The sequence below is a fragment of the Hyla sarda genome, chromosome 1, assembly GCF_029499605.1.
Source record: "Hyla sarda isolate aHylSar1 chromosome 1, aHylSar1.hap1, whole genome shotgun sequence".
NCBI lineage: Eukaryota > Metazoa > Chordata > Amphibia > Anura > Hylidae > Hyla > Hyla sarda.
The window spans coordinates 578,361,668-578,380,185 of record NC_079189.1 but is presented as its reverse complement, the minus strand read 5'-3'; the positions used below and the strand labels follow the sequence as shown (position 1 = coordinate 578,380,185).

Genomic DNA, 18,518 nt, shown 5'->3' with positions numbered 1-18,518 from the left:
CATAAGTACCGTATTTATCGGCGTATAACACGCACTTATTAGGCTAAATTTTTTATCCTAAAGTCTATGTGCGTGTTATACGCTGATACACCCCCAGGAAAGGCAGGGGGAGAGAGGCCGTTGCTGCCCGCTTCTCTCCCCCTGCCTTTCCTGGGGGTCTAGAGCCCTGCTGCCGGCCCTTCTCTCCCCCTGGCCGTTCTGTCCCCCTGATGCGCCGATAGCCAGGGGGAGAGAAGCGGCGCCGACAGCAAGGGGGGAGAGAAGGGACAGCGGCACCCATTGCCGGCGCCGCTGCCCCGTTGCCTCCCCCCATCCCCAGTATATCCTTGTTAAAATGAGGGTGCGTGTTATAGGCCAGTGTGTGGTATACCCCGATAAATACGGTAATTTTGTATGCTGTTAAAATAAATATTAAGGCAAAAATCACAGAAGAATTGTGAGAAAACCATCACACACAGCTATAGACACTATATTATGAACGGCACTAACTTTACAGCCCCTGTAGCATAGTCCAAATAAAAAAAAAATTCCTGCAATACCCCTTTTAAGGAGTATCAAACCATATTTTCTAAACTAACTCATATTATATCCCCTAAGTACTCCTAACATCCTTCCTGCCATTAAAAAAAAATTTCCGAGCTTTGAAAAGCTGTGTGTCGTACCTTTTCCCCTTGCTCACATTGTGTGAGCTCCCGGCAGGAGAAAGTGGGCGTTCCCCAGCAGGCGCAACATCACTGAAGCCTGCAAGAGCTGTGCCTTGCTATGCCCCACACGCACTTCCCGAGTTTGGTCTCCTGCCAGGCCAGGAGGAGACCAAACTGCCGTATTTTCTGGCGTATAAGACTACTTTTTAACCTGGTAAAGTTTTCTCAAAAGTTGGGGGTCGTCTTTTATACGCCGGGTGCTGCAGTCGGCCGGGACGCCCGGGGTATGGATTATCCATACCCCGGGCTTCACGGCCAAGATTAATTTCCCCCGTCACATTAGGGACATCCCTGTGTCCACTGACAACCTAATTTGGGGGGTATACTGACAACCTAATGTGGGGGTATACTGACGACCTAATGTGAGGAACGCCAACCTAATGTGGGGTAATAATGGTAAGGTACATTGCGGTAGAGGGGTAGTCTTATACGTGGAGTATATTTCAAACTTTTTATTTTAACTGTAAAAGTTGGGGGGTAGTCTTATACACCCAGTCGTCTTATATGCCAGAAAATACGGTAACTGTTTGACTTGCGGCAGGGAACAGAACCACCTAGTGGCTTTTTATTCAATAAGATTAAAAACCTATATAAAGGTTGAGAATTTTAACCGGATAAATAGCAAAGTGTCTTATAATTATATAAGGAACAATATATTAAGTTTAGTTTGGTGACAGGTACTCTTTATTATTTTTTATATCTTGGGATAACTCTTAGAGAGTTTAGTCGTAGTCTAATGTGGGTGTGTTTAGCTATCCAAAGAAAATTGGGTCCTATGTTCTCCTCAAATGGTACATGATAATATGCAGAAATACTAAAGTGGAAACACAAAATTTAAAAATGTCTACCGCAGATTCCCTGTGGCGTATGAGTGACTGACGCACAAATCCAATGTTCTTTGATAAGGAGAGAAGAGTCTATATGGTTTCAGCCTTGCAGTTATTTGTGTACTTACACCTTGATAGACACGTTTTTAATAACTTCTGTCTTTGTCAGGATTGGGAATGTAATGTCCTAAGCTGACACATATATTTCCTGTATTACAGGTGGTGAATCGAGGAGATCCGTACCCGCAGGAGGTTGGTGCTACAGTACAAAAAGTAATGGAGAAACTGAATTTCTCCAACCCTTACAGGCTGGTGTGGCAATCCAAGGTACGGCACTTGTCAGCAGACATGGAATCCTAAAGCTTTTTTTTTTACTTTTACCTCTTCAGTGCAGTCCGGTGACCCTTGGTTTGTTACCTCTTGGTATGAATTTATCATGTGATTCAGCTGTGTGGCTTTAAGTTAAATCCTACCACAATGCAGTTCAGAGAAGGAAGGAATGCAGTAAATCCATTGTGTAAAAAAAAAAATAAAAAAATGTAAAAAAAAAAAGCCCCCATGTGTAGCATACTTGAAGCCCCTATAGAACCTTTCTGCAATGTCTTTTCTATGGCATTATAGTAAAAGATACTGTCACACCCATCAAATAGGACAGAAGGACCCCACACTTTATCACAGAACAGCAGTTTACTATGATCTAGTCACACTAGATGGCGCAATTTCACTATGAAAATGGATACCTGATTTTTGTGTGTATATATGTTGGGGTGTTTAATTTTGCAAGGCAAAAAATAAAATGTAACATTTTTGCAGACTTTGCTTACACCCCGAGTCTCAGTGATGTAAAAGATAGAGAGATATATATATATATATATATATATATATATATATATATATATATATATATATATATATATATATATATATATATATATATATAATATGCCAAATTTCAAGAAGATTGTACAATATTTAGAGGTTGCACGCTTTGATCGGTTTTGTGAAAGTAGGCAAAAAAATAAGATTTTTCAGTGTTAATAATTTTTTTATTGTCAGAAGGAACAGATGTCCAGCGCAGCGAAGGCTCAAATGCAAAAATTCTTTATTCTGACACGGCAGGTAAAATGAACAGCAGTGATGCGTTTCGACCGCCTAGGTCATACTGGCACAGGATTCATATTGTTGGATATCCTATATAGGGGAGGCGCTCAGAACTAGAGATGAGCGAACTTACAGTAAATTTCATTCATCACGAACTTCTCAGCTCGGCAGTTGATGACTTATCCTGCATTAATTAGTTCATCTTTCAGGTGCTTTGGTGGGCTGGAAAAGGTGGATACAGTCCTAGGAAAGTCTCCTAGGACTGTATCCACCTTTTCCAGCCCACGGGAGCACCTGAAAGCTGAACTAATTTATGCAGGAAAAGGCATCAACTGCCGAGCCGAGAAGTTTGTGACGAATCAAATTTACTGTAAGTTCGCTCATCTCTACTCAGAACCACAGGTGTTTATTATCTCACCTTGTTAGGGAGCACCCCCATCTGCACAGGAAACTCCATTACAGCTACAAGTAAAACATCAGGGAAAATAAATAAATTCCATTCACATATATCTGACTAGACATAAAGAAAAAACAGAATACATACACCATATGTGAACTATATAAAAACTTGTAGTAGAAAAAAAGGGAGAAAACCAGGAAGGATGAACATGACGCATTGTACAAGGGCTAGATAGAAAAAATGGTGGTCTATTTTATTGGAATATTATTACCCTCTATATCTTAGTAGTTTATATCATGCGCAGTTGTACAATGCGAGAGACACCCAACCGAAAGAGTAACTCTTATGAGGGGAAACAATGGTAGCAGGTGCTCAAATATCCATATAATGAATTAGGCGTACATGTAGTAAATATATACATCAAATTCAAATCAAGCCCTGCTGTGTGAGAGAAAATTTCTTATTCAAGATGGAAAAACGAGAATATTATAAATTATTATTAATCCATTTTAGTTACATATCTTCATTGTGTTGCATATATATTCAATAGTGTAGTAGTAGTATCACGTCTTGTCGTTTGTTTAAGCCCTTCGGGTATCTACTATCCAAGCACATGATCCAATAGACTTCTCTGTCGAGAAGCTTTTGCCCATGGTTCCCACCTCTCATAGGTGTGACTACTCTCTCAATGCCTTGAAGAATCAATGTATTATGGTTACCATTATGTTTTCCGGCACAGTGCTGGCTAATCATGGACACATGCCGGGAGTTAAAGTGCTTAAGATCAGAAAGAAGTTCCTAATCCTTGTTTTGAGGGGACACGTTGTGCACCCAACGTGTACTGTACACTGCACTCCCGACATGTTACCAGACAACATAGCTTGTGTTGCAATTTATATACTGTCTGATGGTGTGGACCTCATTCCTGCTAGGAGAGTGGAATTCTTTTGATGGAAACATAATATTACAACACAAGCACCTCTGATGATCACATTTATAAGAGCCAGAGTTAGTTAGGCATGTCTGTGGTCTAATGGTTTTAGTTTTAAAGAGACTGGGGGAGACCAATTGTCCTATCGTTGGTGCCCTCCTGGGTACACATCTGTATCCCATTTTTAGTGCAGATCTATAGGTCGGATCACCCATAATAATTGGCATATATTTGTGTATAATTTTTGTGATAGGCCCGTATTCCGCTCTATATTGGGTAACAAATGTGACCGGTTGCTGGATGGCATCTTGTTTTTTCTGTTGTAATTTTTTCCCAAATATTAAATCTAACCTATTTTTGGTACTCGCTATATTAGGCTGGGTTCACACCACTTTTTTCAAATTCGGTAACCGTATACGGTTTTCCGCAAAAAAACGTATACGACCGTATGCATAGAGAATGCATTGTAAACTGTATTCCAAATGTTGCGTACGGTGGCATCCGTTTTGCCTCGGATACGGTTTTGCCGATTTTTCAACCGTAGGCAAAAACGCTGTCGACCACGTTTTTGCCTCTGGTTGGAAAACCGTATGCGGTTCTTTTAACATTGTTGTCTATGAGAACCGTACACAGAATTTCAGAATACGGTTGCACACGGTTTTTCTAATCCGTTTTTGGAGTTGCGCAGATTGGAATTTCAATAGAACAATAGTAACTTTATTAAATTGCTGGAAAACTAATTCCAACAAAATAGCAAAACCGTTGGCAAAAACTGATGCAAACGGATAGAACCGTGCGGGGAAAAACCGTATACGTTGTAATTTGGAGTCATACGGTTGTATAAGGTTGCATACGGTTTTTGCCATACGTTTTTTTTAGCGGAAAACCGTATACGGTAACCGTATTTGAAAAACGTGGTGTGAACCCAGCCTTAGCTGCTTGATTTATTAGCCCTCTTTGGTATCCTCTGATAGACGCTCCCCAATTTTTGTCACCTCTTCTTCAAAATCATTATCCTGCGAACAGTTGCGACGTGCGCGTATCCTCTTCCCCACAGGCACATTTTTTGCGACATGGGGTGGGTGGGGGGGGGGGGATGACAAGAGGCAGCATGAAGAATGGTGTTAGCTGAGCTTGGCTTACCGAAAGAGCATATAATCATTTTACTGGTAGCCGGACATCCACAAAAGGGTTAGGTCCAAAAATGTAACCGCAGCCAAGGTCACAGTGAAATTTAGGTTGGCCGCATTGTCATTCAGATACATGGAAAAGGTATTTCTCTCACACAGCAGGGCTTGATTTGAATTTGATGTATATATTTACTACATGTACGCCTAATTCATTATATGGATATTTGAGCACCTGCTACCATTGTTTCCCCTCATAAGAGTTACTCTTTCGGTTGGGTGTCTCTCGCATTGTACAACTGCGCATGATATAAACTACTAAGATATAGAGGGTAATAATATTCCAATAAAATAGACCACCATTTTTTCTATCTAGCCCTTGTACAATGCATCATGTTCATCCTTCCTTGTTTTCTCCCTTTTTTCTACTACAAGTTTTTATATAGTTCACATATGGTGTATGTATTCTGTTTTTTCTTTATGTCTAGTCAGATATATGTGAATGGAATTTATTTATTTTCCCTGATGTTTTACTTGTAATGGAGTTTCCTGTGCAGAGGGAGGTGCTCCCTAACAAGGTGAGATAATCAACACCTGTGGTTCTGAGCGCCTCCCCTATATAGGATATCCAACAATATGAATCCTGTGCCAGTATGACTAAGATCGCCTAGGCGGTCAAAACGCGTCACTGCTGTTCAATTTACCTGTGTGCTGCCGTGTCAGAATAAAGAATTTTGGCATTTGAGCCTTTGCTGCGCTGGACATCTTTTCCTTCTGCCATTTACTATACAGCCTAGTCCTGGCTGGGTCCGTAGTGCGTGAATGGCAATCTATTAGGGGTGAGCTGGATATACTCTTGTACTGTGTTAATAATTTTTATTGGGAAAACTAGAAATCACAAACTTAAAATAATATTAAAACTAGACACTAAGATTAATGGGTAGTATGACAGGCAAAACGTGTTATATTAACTATGTACGATGCAATACCGTCTTTCTCTATCGGCGCCATTGGGGGTTACAGACCGTGGGTGTATGCTGCTGTCTCTAGGAGATGTGACACTATGGCAACAAAAACAGTTGGCTCATCCCAGCAGGATATACCCGCCTTCAGGCTCTGAGCTAATCAGTTTAAGCTTAGTGTATGAGGAGGTGGACATGGTCTGGACTGCTCCAGACCAGGTCTTCTGTTTTTTTTGTTTTCCTAGTTAGGGACTTGTTAGTTTTTTTTATTCCTTTTCTTTTCTGTTTTCAGGTGGGGACTCAGGGACTGCGGTTCCCCGTTTCCCCATTGCAAGTGAGGGGGCACAGACATTGCGTATATGCGCTGTTAACCCCCCCCCCCCCCCCCTCGCCAACGGTCAGCGCTTGGGTGGTACCTCATGGGTCCAGGTCCCCCTATTTACCTGCTCGGCTTGCTCGCGCATAGCAGCCAGGCGTGATGCAGGTAACTAAAGCTGACTGAAGACTTCACTGAAGACTCCTTTAGGTAAGTTCTTCTGACTGAGGTAAGTACTTTCCCCCCTTTTTTCTCCATAGATACGGACTCTCAACCTCTGGAGACCCCCTGTTTTGGCCCACCTACACTTTATGGGCTAGCCTATGCAAGGGCTGTACTTTATTCTGGGGGAGCAGTGGCACCTGAGGGGGCATTTTTTTATGAGGCACTACACTTATGTGTGTGGGTGCGCTTGTGCTACCATCTCAGCGCCTTATATGCGGCGCTGTATCGGACCGGACACTCTCAGTGCCGGTTTACTTTTGTTTTGTCTGCAGCGCCTTATATGCGGCTGTTAGCCGAGGCGCTGCTGTGAGCCGGGCGCTCCAGCGCGGGCTTACTTTCTCTTTCACCAGCAGTCTCTGCAGGGGCTTTGTCCGCCCGCTCTCTTCCCCCGGGCGCATAAACGGGCATCAGGTGCGCTTGGGACAAGGAGCGGGCGCCATGACAGTTCTTTAAGGCCGTCTATAGCTCCGCCCACAGGGCTAGGAGCTCTGAGAGGCGCGAAGCAGCCTCCAATCGGCGCCGTGGGCGCGATTTTCAGCTAGAAGGGGTCAGTTAGTGAGTGCCTTGCTTCAGGCACGCCCCTCTCTTCCTATTGGCTGGCCTGTTCATTCTCTTTCTAGCTGCTCGGAGCGAGTTCTCCTCACTGCAGCTGACAGGGGACACAGACTAGGGTGAGAAAGTTCCTATCTCCTTTTTTCTTTCTACATTATGTCCGTATCCAGAGCTGTTCCTCTAAACAGAAACCTGGAACTTCTGTGACTTACTATCTCTGTAAGCACTGTAATACCAAGATGTCTGGCTCTGCTGAGCCCTGCCTGCTCCACTGCTCCCCCTGATGTCCCTTCGGTCCCGGTGGGTTCAGCCGCTCCTCCAGCCTGGGTTTCTTCCCTGTCCCAGTATATGGCTGACTTGACCAAAGTCTCCCGTTTGGTGACTGAGGCCTCCCGGAAAGTGGTGTCCACCTTTGAAAGGGTCTTCCCTGCGCAGGACCTCTGGAAGGGCCTGCTCTTCGTCTCCACATACTTCACGCTCTCACAAGCGTCCTAGGGGTGCCTCGTCTGCCTCTTCCATTGAGTCTTCAGATAGACGTGAGCGTTCCCCTTGTGGGTCCTGCCCCCCCCCCCCCGGTCATCTGGGCACAAATGTCGTTCCTCTAGAGGACGTTCTCGGAGTCGCCGCTCTGCCACGCCAGAGCCGCATACTCGGTCAGGGTCGCCCCCCTCCAGGACTGCCTCTACTCATTCTCGTTCCCCTGGTGGACGAGGCTTCCGAGCCGGCATCTGACTCAGAGGACCGCCCGGACTCATTTGCAACAGTGAACTCTTTGGTGACAGCCCTAAGAGACACCTTTCACTTAAAGGACCCAGGATCTTCGGATGTCAATCCAGGAGTATCCTTTCATTGTGCTAAGCTGGCACTTCAAAGGTTTAGCTCCCACGCTGACTTTGACGACATTCTGGGAACCGCATGGAAACATCCAGACAAGAGGTTTCCGGGAATCAAGACAATTCAAGAACGTTATCCATTTGACAAGGACATTGTCACTAAGGTGGTTTCCCCTCCCTCAGTGGCTCCACAAATTTCCCAGATCTCTAAGGCGACTACACTGCCTCTGGCAGATGCCGCTGCCTTCAAGGATCCCAAGGATAAGAAGGTAGAATCCTTAGCGAAGTTTGCCACTGAAGCAGCTGGCTCTTCTCTTCTTCCCATCTTCGCCTCGACATGGGTGTCCAAGGGCCTGGCTGAGTGGTGCCAAAAGCTCCATCAGGATATCTTAGCGGGATCCCCCCCGGAGGATCTATCTACTCTGGCTCTCCAATGCTCTAAAGCTGGGGACTTCCTGTGCACAGCTTCCATGCAGGCAGCCTGTTCTGCTTTTGCTGTGGGTCACCTAGTGGCTCTCTGACCCTCTATGTGGCTTAAAGCTTGGAATGCGTATGCCGCTTCCAAAAGGTCTCTCACTGAGCTTCCTTTTACGGGCGGCCGTCTTTTTGGCAAACGCCTTGATGAAATTATCTCTGAGGCAACGGGAGGTAAGAGTTCCTTGTTACCTCAAAATAAGGCTCGCCCTACTTCCAAAAGGAAGCCCTTTTCCTTTCGGACCTCTGGCTCCAGCAAAGGGACCGGGCAGGCGCCCTTGCGGGACATGAAGGCTCCCTCGTTCCGGCCATGCCCGTCTTGGAAGTCGGACTCCAACCGGTCCGGTCGCTTTGCGCCCAAATCAGGCAACTGCAAGCCCACTTCTGCATGAAGTGAGGCCCCCACCCGCGGTTTCTTCTAGGGTAGGAGGTCGTCCTTTGTTTTTTCGAGACATTTGGACTGCTCACATTCAGGACTCTTGGGTCAGGGATGTGGTGTCCAACGGTTACCGGATCGAATTCGCCTCCCTTCCGAGGGATCGCTTTTTTTTCGCTCCCGGGCCCCCCGGTCTCCTCCTCTGGTGAAGCAATTTCGAGCGGCTCTCCAGTCTCTGCTTCTTCAGGGGATTATTGTTCCCGTTCCTCCAGGGGAACGGTTTCGGGGTTTCTATTCAAATCTTTTTGTGGTTCCCAAGAAGGACGGTTCTGCGTGTCCAATTTTGGACCTCAAGCGTCTCAACCATCACCTTCTCATCTGCCACTTCCGAATGGAATCTCCGTTCGGTGGTGTTGTCCCTGGAACAAGGGGAGTTCCTTTCATCAGTGGACATCAAGGATGCCTACCTCCATGTGCCAAAATTCCCAAGCCATCATCGGTACCTCCGCTTTGCGGTTCCGAAGGGGCACTTTCAATTTGTAGCTCTCCCCTTCGGTCTAGCCACGGCTCCTCTGGTCTTTACAAAGATCCTTGTGCCAGTGATGGGCCTGTTACGGTCGAGGGGAATCTCAGTGATGGACGACCTTCTCATCAAGGCTCCAACCAGAGCCCAGACTCTGGAGAATCTGGATGTCACTCTCCACACTGACTCTCTTTGGGTGGATGGTCAACTGGGACAACTCAGTCCTCCTCCCTACCCAGTCTCTAACCTTCCTGGGTCTTCAATTCGACACGGCCTCTGCCCGGATTTGTCTTCCGCCGGACAAACGTCTGTTGCTCCGGTCATAGGTCCGCTCCCTTCGGTCCCGGGTATCAGTCTCCATCCCCACTTGTATGGAAGTCCTGGGTCGGATGGTGGCAACTATGGAGGCTGTACCCTTTGCCCAGTTTCATTACCGCCCCCTTCAACTGGCGATTCTTTCCTGATGGAACCGGTCTCCTCTGTCCCTCTATCATCAGATTGTTCTCCCTTGCAGGGTCAGTCAGTCTCTGCTCTGGTGGCTCTGCTCCCCGCTTCTTCTCCAAGGGCAGTCGTTTCTTCCCCTTCACTGGCAGGTTGTTACAACGGATGCCAGCCTGTCGGGCCGGGGCGGCGTGTTCAGGGATTGGACGGTTCAGGGACTCTGGTCTCCCCGAGAGACCCTTTTTCCGATAAACATATTAGAATTACGGGCGATTCTTCTGTGTCTTCTTCATTGGGAGTCCCGCGTTCAGTCGGACAACGCCACGGCCGTGTCGTACATAAATCGACAGGGCGGCACTCGCAGCTCGGCAGCCATGGCCGAGGTGACCAAGATTCTCACCTGGGCGGAGAACAAGGTTCCGGCCATTTCGGCGATTCACATTCCGGGGGTGCTCAACTGGGAAGCGGTCTTCCTCAGTTGGTCCTCACCCGACCCCGGCGAGTGGTCTCTACATCCAGAGGTCTTCGCACAACTCTGCGACCTCTGGGGCATTCCGGACGTGGACCTCTTCGAAGATCCTTCCTTTTGTGTCCAAGTCCTGGGACCCTCAGGCTCTGGCCGTGGACGCCCTAGTGATTCCTTGGGCTGGGTTTGCCCTACCCTATCTGTTCCCTCCTCTTCTGCTCCTTCCAAGGGTGCTGAGGAAGCTCAAGGCAGAGGAGGTCCCCGCCATTCTGGTAGCTCGAGATTGGCCCCGAAGGTCGTAGTACGCTGACATAGTCAGGCTCCTGGACAACACTCCACTGCGCCTTCCGCTCCGTCCGGACCTGCTCTCTCAGGGTCCTCTTTGCCACCCCAATTTACAGTCGCTGCATTTGAGGGCGTGGCAGTTGAGACCGAGGTTTTGAGGGCCCGCGGGTTCTCTTCCCAAGTCATTCACACCATGCTCAAGGCTCGTAAGCCCTCCTCTGCAAGAATTTGCCACCATACTTGGCGGTCTTATTTTCATTGGTGTGAAGCTCAAGACTTCTCCCCGGTAACCTTCTCGGTTCCCCGTCTTCTCTCCTTTTTGCAGTCATGGTTGGAACTAGGCTTGTCTCTCAGTTCCCTTAAATGGGCACTGTCACCAACTTAATTTTTTGATATGTTGTAGTACTTATGTACTACAACATATCTCTAATATATATTAATTGTGAGCTGCACTTACACTTTTTTCTTTTCTTTATATCACTAACCGAGGTCAACAGGGCATACAACTATACCACAGTTGCAAATAGTAGAAAATATGTGTAGAAAAAATATTGCCCGCACCTTCCAAGGTAGTGTATATCTCTAATATACTTTTATTAAATTTTTTTTTCATTAAAAAGGTTTAATTTACATTTAAAAAACCGGCCACTGAAAAAGGACTGATTTTGGAGTGGCAATCAGTCCTTTTTCAGTTAGGCTGCACTCGCTCCCTGCCTGTCAATCAGACAGGCGGGAGCGAGCGCATTGGCTCCCCGGCCACTGGCTGGGAGGCCACTCCTCCCGCACATCGCCGTTGCCGCCGCTGTCCCTGCACGCCCGCTGCCGGACTCTGGAGTAACTGCAAGTGTAATGAGGGAACGGGGTATGTGGGGCAGGGGGGGGGGGGTAGGAGCGAACGGGCTAGTGCCGTAGCGGGGGGGGGGGGGGGGGGGACGGGCTAGCAAAAAAAAAATAAAATAGGATGGTGGGAGCTAGTTTCTGCCCTCACTGTTCTTTTCCAGCTGCCCCTGGCTTCTAATTCTCATGTCCGGACTTTCCTTCAAGGAGTGACGCATGCTGTTCCTCCTTATCGGTCACCCTCTCCCCCTTGGGACTTGAATTTGGTTCTGAGTGCCCTCCAGGGTGCACCCTTTTGAGCCCCTTTAGAGAGGTGTCTCTCCGCCTCCTTTCTTGGAAAGTGGCGTTTCTTGTTGCTGAATTGGCAGCTCTCTCCTGCCGTTCTCCGTTTCTGGTGATCTACCAAGACAAGGTTGTTTTCCGGCCAGATCCCTCCTTTTTGCCTAAGGTGGTTTCGGCCTTTCATCTCAATGAGGACATTGTGCTCCTATCTTTTTGTCCTGCTCCTTCTCATCCTTAGGAGTGCTTACTACACAAGCTGGATGTAGTTCGGGCTGTTTGGTCTTATCTCTCCATCACTTCTTCGTTTCGTCAGTGTGATTCCTTTTTCGTCCTTACGGAACGTCGTCGCAAGGGACAACCTGCTTCCAAGGCCACCATTTCTCGGTGGATTCGGTCTGCCATTTCGGAGGCCTATCGCTGTAAGGGGAAGATTCCTCCTTTCAGGGTTGTGGCTCATTTTACCCGTTCTGTTGGGGCATCCTGGGTTCTCCAGAATAGAGCCTCGGCCTCGCAGATTTGCAGGGCGGCTACCTGGTTGTCTTTGCACACTTTCTTGAGGTTCTACAGAGTTCATACCTTCGCATCGGCTGATGCTAGTCTGGGCTGTAAAGTGTCGGAGACGGCAGTGGAACGGCCGTCTGCCTGACTGCTTACCTGCCCACCCAAGGGACGGCTTTGGTACGTCCCACGGTCTGTGTCCCCCAATGGAGCCGATAGAGAAAAGGCGATTTTTTTAACACTTACCGTAAAATCTCTTTCTCGAAGGATCCATTGGGGGACACAGCTCCCACCCTCTTGGGATTTTCCTTGGTTCTCTGTCCGAGGGTGTGTTCAGTTATGCTTTTTCTTCTGGTTCTTGGATAGTTTTGTTTGTTTTTTTTGACCTGTTAGTCTCCTCCTATTGCTCTGGAACTTAAACTGATTAGCTCAGAGCCTGAAGGCGGGTATATCCTGCTGGGAGGAGCCAACTGTTTTTGTTGCCATAGTGTCACACACCTCCTAGAGACAGCAGCATACACCCATGGTCTGTGTCCCCCAATGGATCCTTTGAGAAAGAGATTTTACGGTAAGTGTTAAAAAGTCATTTTTGTTCGCTTGGTGTCGACTTTTCTGTGATGCTCGACTACCCTCACCAAGAATTTTTTTTTTTGTTCGTCCCTGTCGGATTCGTTTAAACTTTTAATATCAGAGCAAAGTGGTACTCCGCTGGAAAACTTTTCTTTTAAATCAACTGGTGCCAGAAAGTTAAACAGATTTGTAAATTACTTCTATTAAAAAAAATCATTATCATTCCAGTACTTATTAGCTGCTATATACTAGAGAGAAAGTTATTTTTCTTTTTGGATTTCTTTTTTTTTTTTCCTGTCAACAGTGCTCTCTGCTTACACCTCTGTCCGTGTCAGGAACTCTCCAGAACAGGAGCAAACCTATGCAACTCTAGACAGTTCCTGATACAGACAGGTGTCAGCAGAGAGCACTGTGGTCAGAAAAAAAAAGGAAATCCAAAAACAAACTAACTTTCTCTGTAATATACAGCCGTTAATAAGTACTGGAAGGATAAAGATTTTTTTAATGAAGTAATTTACAAATCTGTTTAACTTTCTGGCACCAGTTGATTAAAAAAAACAAATAAATAAAAAAAAGTTGTCCACTTTTCAAAAGTTGGACTTTTTGATCACTTTTTATTCATTTTTTCATGATATGAAAAGTGACCAAAAATACGCTAATTTGGACTGTCACAATACTAATGTGGCAAGCACAGCCCATGTCCTGTGGTGGCCACTACTGGCCTCACTGTTGTAGTGTGGCTCTCTGGAGCCTTTTAAGATTTTTTAACTGTGTTTTCCCTTGTCACATTGTTTGATATGTGTTAAGAAAATTATTGTTTTTCATTACATAATCTTGGGTGTGCATCCTTTATGGCATTGCAGTCTGGCAGCTTTTTTTCATGTACATGTTTTGAATGCCGGATAGCACCCCTGATCCTTGAGTGTATATTTTTTTACATTTAGCTTGAGGCCCCCCCCCCCCCTTTTTTCTTTGTTCTCCAAAGTACTGGGACATACCAGCGATTACGTGGGGTGACCCCGCATTATAGCACTAGAAGGGGGAGCAGAATGCCCGTATTCCTAGGAGCAAGAATTAATTTACGAGTGAGCAGATATGAGCAGTTTGGACTTCGTGAATAATTTCTATATTAAAAAGAAAAGATACAAATTTTTAGGCTCTTATTAGGGTGGTTAAAATTGTCTAGCCTATAATAATTTAGTAGGCTGATTGAAAAATCTATGTACGATAGAGGGATCATTTAGAGCATAGTTTTAAATGTCATCCGTGCTGGTTTATTTTTGTGTAATTATTTTGCTATTTGCGCAAAGTTTGAGCGTCTATACTAAAAGTACACAGTTGATAAATTGCGGTACACTGTATAATTAGCTCTACTCTAGACAGTAACTTAGAATTCCAGATGTGATCTACTATCAAAAATTATGCAAAAAAAAATACGCAATTGCACAATTTTTTCCGCAGTATATACAATGATAAATGTCCCCCTAAAATCTTATTATATTGACATTTTCTGGTTTTGACTCCTCAGGTTGGACCCATGCCCTGGTTGGGTCCATCTACAGATGAAACTATTAAGGGTCTCTGCCAGAAAGGGAAGAAGAATATTCTACTAGTCCCCATAGCCTTCACCAGTGATCACATAGAAACCCTCTATGAGCTGGATATAGAATACGCTGAGCATCTGGGGAAAGAGGTAACGTTTATTCTCAACTACACTGTCAATCTTGAAGGAACCTGTCATCCGTTTCATGCTGCCCAAACCATGGGCTGCATGACACAGGGACAGGCTTCTTATATTGCGAGCATTGTTCTTTTCACTGTGCCATTCAGGAGCAGGGCACAAAGTTACCCTGACTGCTTCTGCATGCCCCACTGGCTCAGATTGCTCTCTCCATACCCCAAAAATTTGATTTATGGATTTGTCTCTGTAAAATGGTGAGGTAAAAAAAACAAACCCCAAAAAATAAAAAACGGTATTCTTCTTTCCAATCCTGCCATCACTGTTCAAATGATGCTTGGTCCTGCTGCTACTGTCTTGACACAAGGAAGTGTCTGCTCACTGAGTAGCGGAGTAGCGGTACTGAGCATAATCTGAATAGCATTAAGGGGATTGGGAAAGGTGAGTATAGGTATCTATTTAATTATTTTATTTTTGACTCCAGTCATAGTAAATAGTCCCCAGACTGCACAGTTTATGATGGCTAATGACTAAATTACATGTATCTCAAAATGGTGACACTGATAAATACGACTTGTGCCAATCCTTAACCCCTTAAGGACCAAGTGCGTACAGGTACGCCTTTGCTCCCTGGTACTTAAGGACCAAGGCGTACCTGTACCGGGGTGACTGCTGATCAGCAGGCATCCCGCCCAAATGCCCAGGGGGGGTCATCAGACCCCCCCCATGTCGGCGATCGGCGCAAATCGCATGTAAATTCACACTTGCTATTTGCGGCTATTCCGGGTCTATGGTGACCCGGAATATAAGGGGGGTCGCGCTTGTCCAAGACACCCACGATTCCCCTGAATGGCTAGGAGTGAGGTGGCAGGGGTGCCACCCCTCCTATCCCTGCTTTTGGGCATCTAGAAGCGACGTCCAATAATAGATCTGGGCGGGGGGTTAACTTTCCTTTTCCCCGTCCTGCCCACCCACAATAGGCTGGGCAGAACGGGGAAACCGAAGGGGTCTGGCGACGAAGTCCACTTACGCTGCGGGCGACTATCGGTGTCGGAGATCAGCGGGCGGCATGTCGTGCGGCTGGCTCCCTGGATCTGACGGAAGCCGGTAAGTTGCCTAGCAACATCTAGAGGGATACAGTTTGAGACCACTGTACTGTGGTCTCTACACTGTTGCCCTCCAGATGTTGCAAAACTACAACTCTCAGCATGCCCAGACAGCCGTCATGCTGGGATTTGTAGTTTTGCAACAGCTGGAGGGCTACAGTTTGGAGATCACTGTGCAGTGAACTGTGGCCCACTAGATCTTGTAAAACTACAACTCCCAGCATGCCCACATAGTTTACTGTCTGGGCATGCTGGGATTTGTAGTTTTGCAACATCTGGAGGGCGACAGTTTGGAGATCACTGTGCAGTGGTTTCTAAACTGTAGCCCTGCAGATGTTGCAAAACTGCAAATCCCAGCATGCCCAAACAGCTGTCTCGGCATGCTGGGAGTTGTAGTTGCGTACCTCCCAGCCTTTGCATAACTACATCTCCCAGCATGCACTTCAGCGATCATTACATGCTGGGAGTTGTAGTTTTGCAATAGCTGGAGGCACCCTGGTTGGAAAATACTGAGTTAGGTAACAGAACCTAACTGAAGGTTTTCCATCCAGTGTGCCTCCAGCTGTGGCAAAAGTACAACTCCCAGCATGCACGGTCTGTCAGTGCATGCTGGGAGTGGTAGTTTTGAAACAAAATGCTGGTGTTAACCTACATTTTTCATTTTCACAAGGGAGAATAGGAAAAAAAGCCCCCAAAATTTGAAACCCCATTTCTTCTGAGTATATAAATACCCCATATGTGGATGTAAAGTGCTCTGCAAGCGAGCTACAATGCTCAGAAGAGAAGGAGCGCCATTGGTATTTTGAAGAGAAAATTTGTCCGGAATTGAAGGCCTCGTGTGTTTGCAAAGCCTCCATAGTTCCAGAACAATGGACCCCTCCCACATGTGACCCCATTTTGGAAACTACACCCCTCACGTAATGTAATAAGGGGTGCAGTGAGCATTTACGCCCCACAGGTGTCTGACGGATTTTTGGAACAGTGGTCTGTGAAAATGAAAAATGCAATTTTTCATTTGCTCAGCCCACTGTTCCAAAGATCTGTCAAACGCCAGTGGAGTGTAAATACTCACTGCACCCCTTATTAAATTCTGTGAGGGGTGTAGTTTCCAAAATGGGGTCACATGTGGGGGGAGGTCCACTGTTCTGGCACTACGGGGGGCTTTGTAAACGCACTTGGCCCATGACTTCCATTCCAAACAAATTCCCTTTCCAAAAGCTCAAAGGCGTTCCTCCTCTTCTGAGCATTGTAGTGCGCCAGCAGAGCACTTGACGTCCACACATGGGGTATTTCCATACTCAGAAGAAATGGGGTTACACATTTTTGGGGTAATTTTCTCCTATTACCCCTTGTAAAAATGTAAAATTTGGGGGGAAACCAGCATTTTAGTGAATTTTTTTTTTTTTTTTTTTTTGCTGTTCTGGCACCATAGGGGCTTCCTACATTCCCCCAAAAACCATTTCAACAAAATTAGCTCCTTCTCTTCTGAGCATTGTAGTTCGCCTGCAGAGCATTTTACGTCCTAACATGGGGTATTTCCATACTCAGAAGAGATGAGGTTACGAATTTTGGGGGAATTTTCTCCCATTACCCTTTATAAAAATTGTAAATTTGGGGAAAAAACTGTGTGTAGTTTCCAAAATAGTACGCCATGTGGGGGGTTTTCTGCTATTCTGGCACCAAAGGGGCTTCCTAAATGTGGTATGCCCCCCAAAAACCATTTCAGAAAAACTCACTCTCCAAAATCCCATTGTCGCTCCTTCCCTTCTCAGCCCTCTACAGCACCCGCCGAACACTTGACATACACATATGAGGTATTGAGTTACACATTTTGAGAGGATTTTTCTCCTTTTCAAAAACTGGGTCTACAAGAACATGTGAGTGTAAAAATATTAAGATTTTGAATTTTCTCCTTTATTTTGCTGTTATTTCTGTGAAACACCTAAAGGGTTAACACACTTACTGAATGTCATTTTGGATACTTTGAGGGTGCAGTTTTTATAATGGTGTCATTTATGGGGTATTTATAATATGAAGGCCCCTCAAATCCACTTCAAACCTGAACTGGTCCATGAAAAATTCCGATTTTGAAAATTTTGTGAAAAATTAGAAAATTGCTGCTGAACTTTGAAGCCCTCTGTCTTCCAAAAGTAAAAACATTTCAACTTTATGATGTAAACATAAAGTGGACATATTGTATTTGTGAATCAAAATATAATTTATTTGGAATATCTATTTTCCTTTCAAGCAGAGAGCTTCAAAGTTAGAAAAATGCAAAATGTAAAATTTTTTCATCAAAATTTTGAATTTTTCACCAAGAAATGATGCAAGTATCGACAAATATTTACCACTAACATAAAGTAGAATATGTCCCGAAAAAACAATCTCGGAATCAGAATGAAAGGTAAAAGCATCCCAGAGTTATTAATGCTTAAAGTGACAGTGGTCAGATGTGCAAAAAAACGCTCTGGTCCTACAGTGAAAATTGGCCTGGTCCTTAAGGGGTTAAAGGGGTACTCTGGTGGAAAAATATTTTTTTTAAATCAACTGGTGCCTGAAAGTTAAACAGATTTGTAAATTGTACAAAAAAAGTTGCAACAGCACTCTAGGTCAAAAAATGGAGGCTCTTAGCGCACTTTTTGATCAAAATGTGTAACCCCCCCCCCCATCCACCACGCGGAGGTGGCCTCATATCGGATGGGACCCTAACATGATAACTCGCCTCTGCTGTGCATATAGCCTCTGACTGTGTGACATGTTGGATCAGCCATTGACTAAACCACCTCCAGTCTGAGAGGGGTGGGGTGCATGGCTAAAGAGGGTGCCACACCCCCCAACTTACAAAGTAAAAACAAAAGGAAAGTTTGTAAATTACTTCTATTAAAAAACTTCACCCTTCCAGTACTTTTTAGCAGCTGTATCTTACAGTGGAAATTCTTTTTCTTTTTGAATTTCTTTTTTGTCTTGTCCACAGTGCTCTCTGCTGCCACCCGATGCCTGTATC

At 45.5% G+C, this 18,518-nt stretch overlaps 1 protein-coding gene across 1 annotated transcript in view; it reads left to right on the top strand.

Moving 5' to 3' along the window:
• FECH (ferrochelatase) overlaps positions 1-18,518 on the top strand; it is a 63,235-nt gene that overhangs the window by 39,338 nt on the left and 5,379 nt on the right. Inside the window, exons 8-9 of the mRNA XM_056544870.1 lie at positions 1,751-1,858; positions 14,259-14,423. Coding sequence (XP_056400845.1) covers positions 1,751-1,858; positions 14,259-14,423 — 273 coding nt within the window. The remainder of the gene's footprint in view (positions 1-1,750; positions 1,859-14,258; positions 14,424-18,518) is intronic.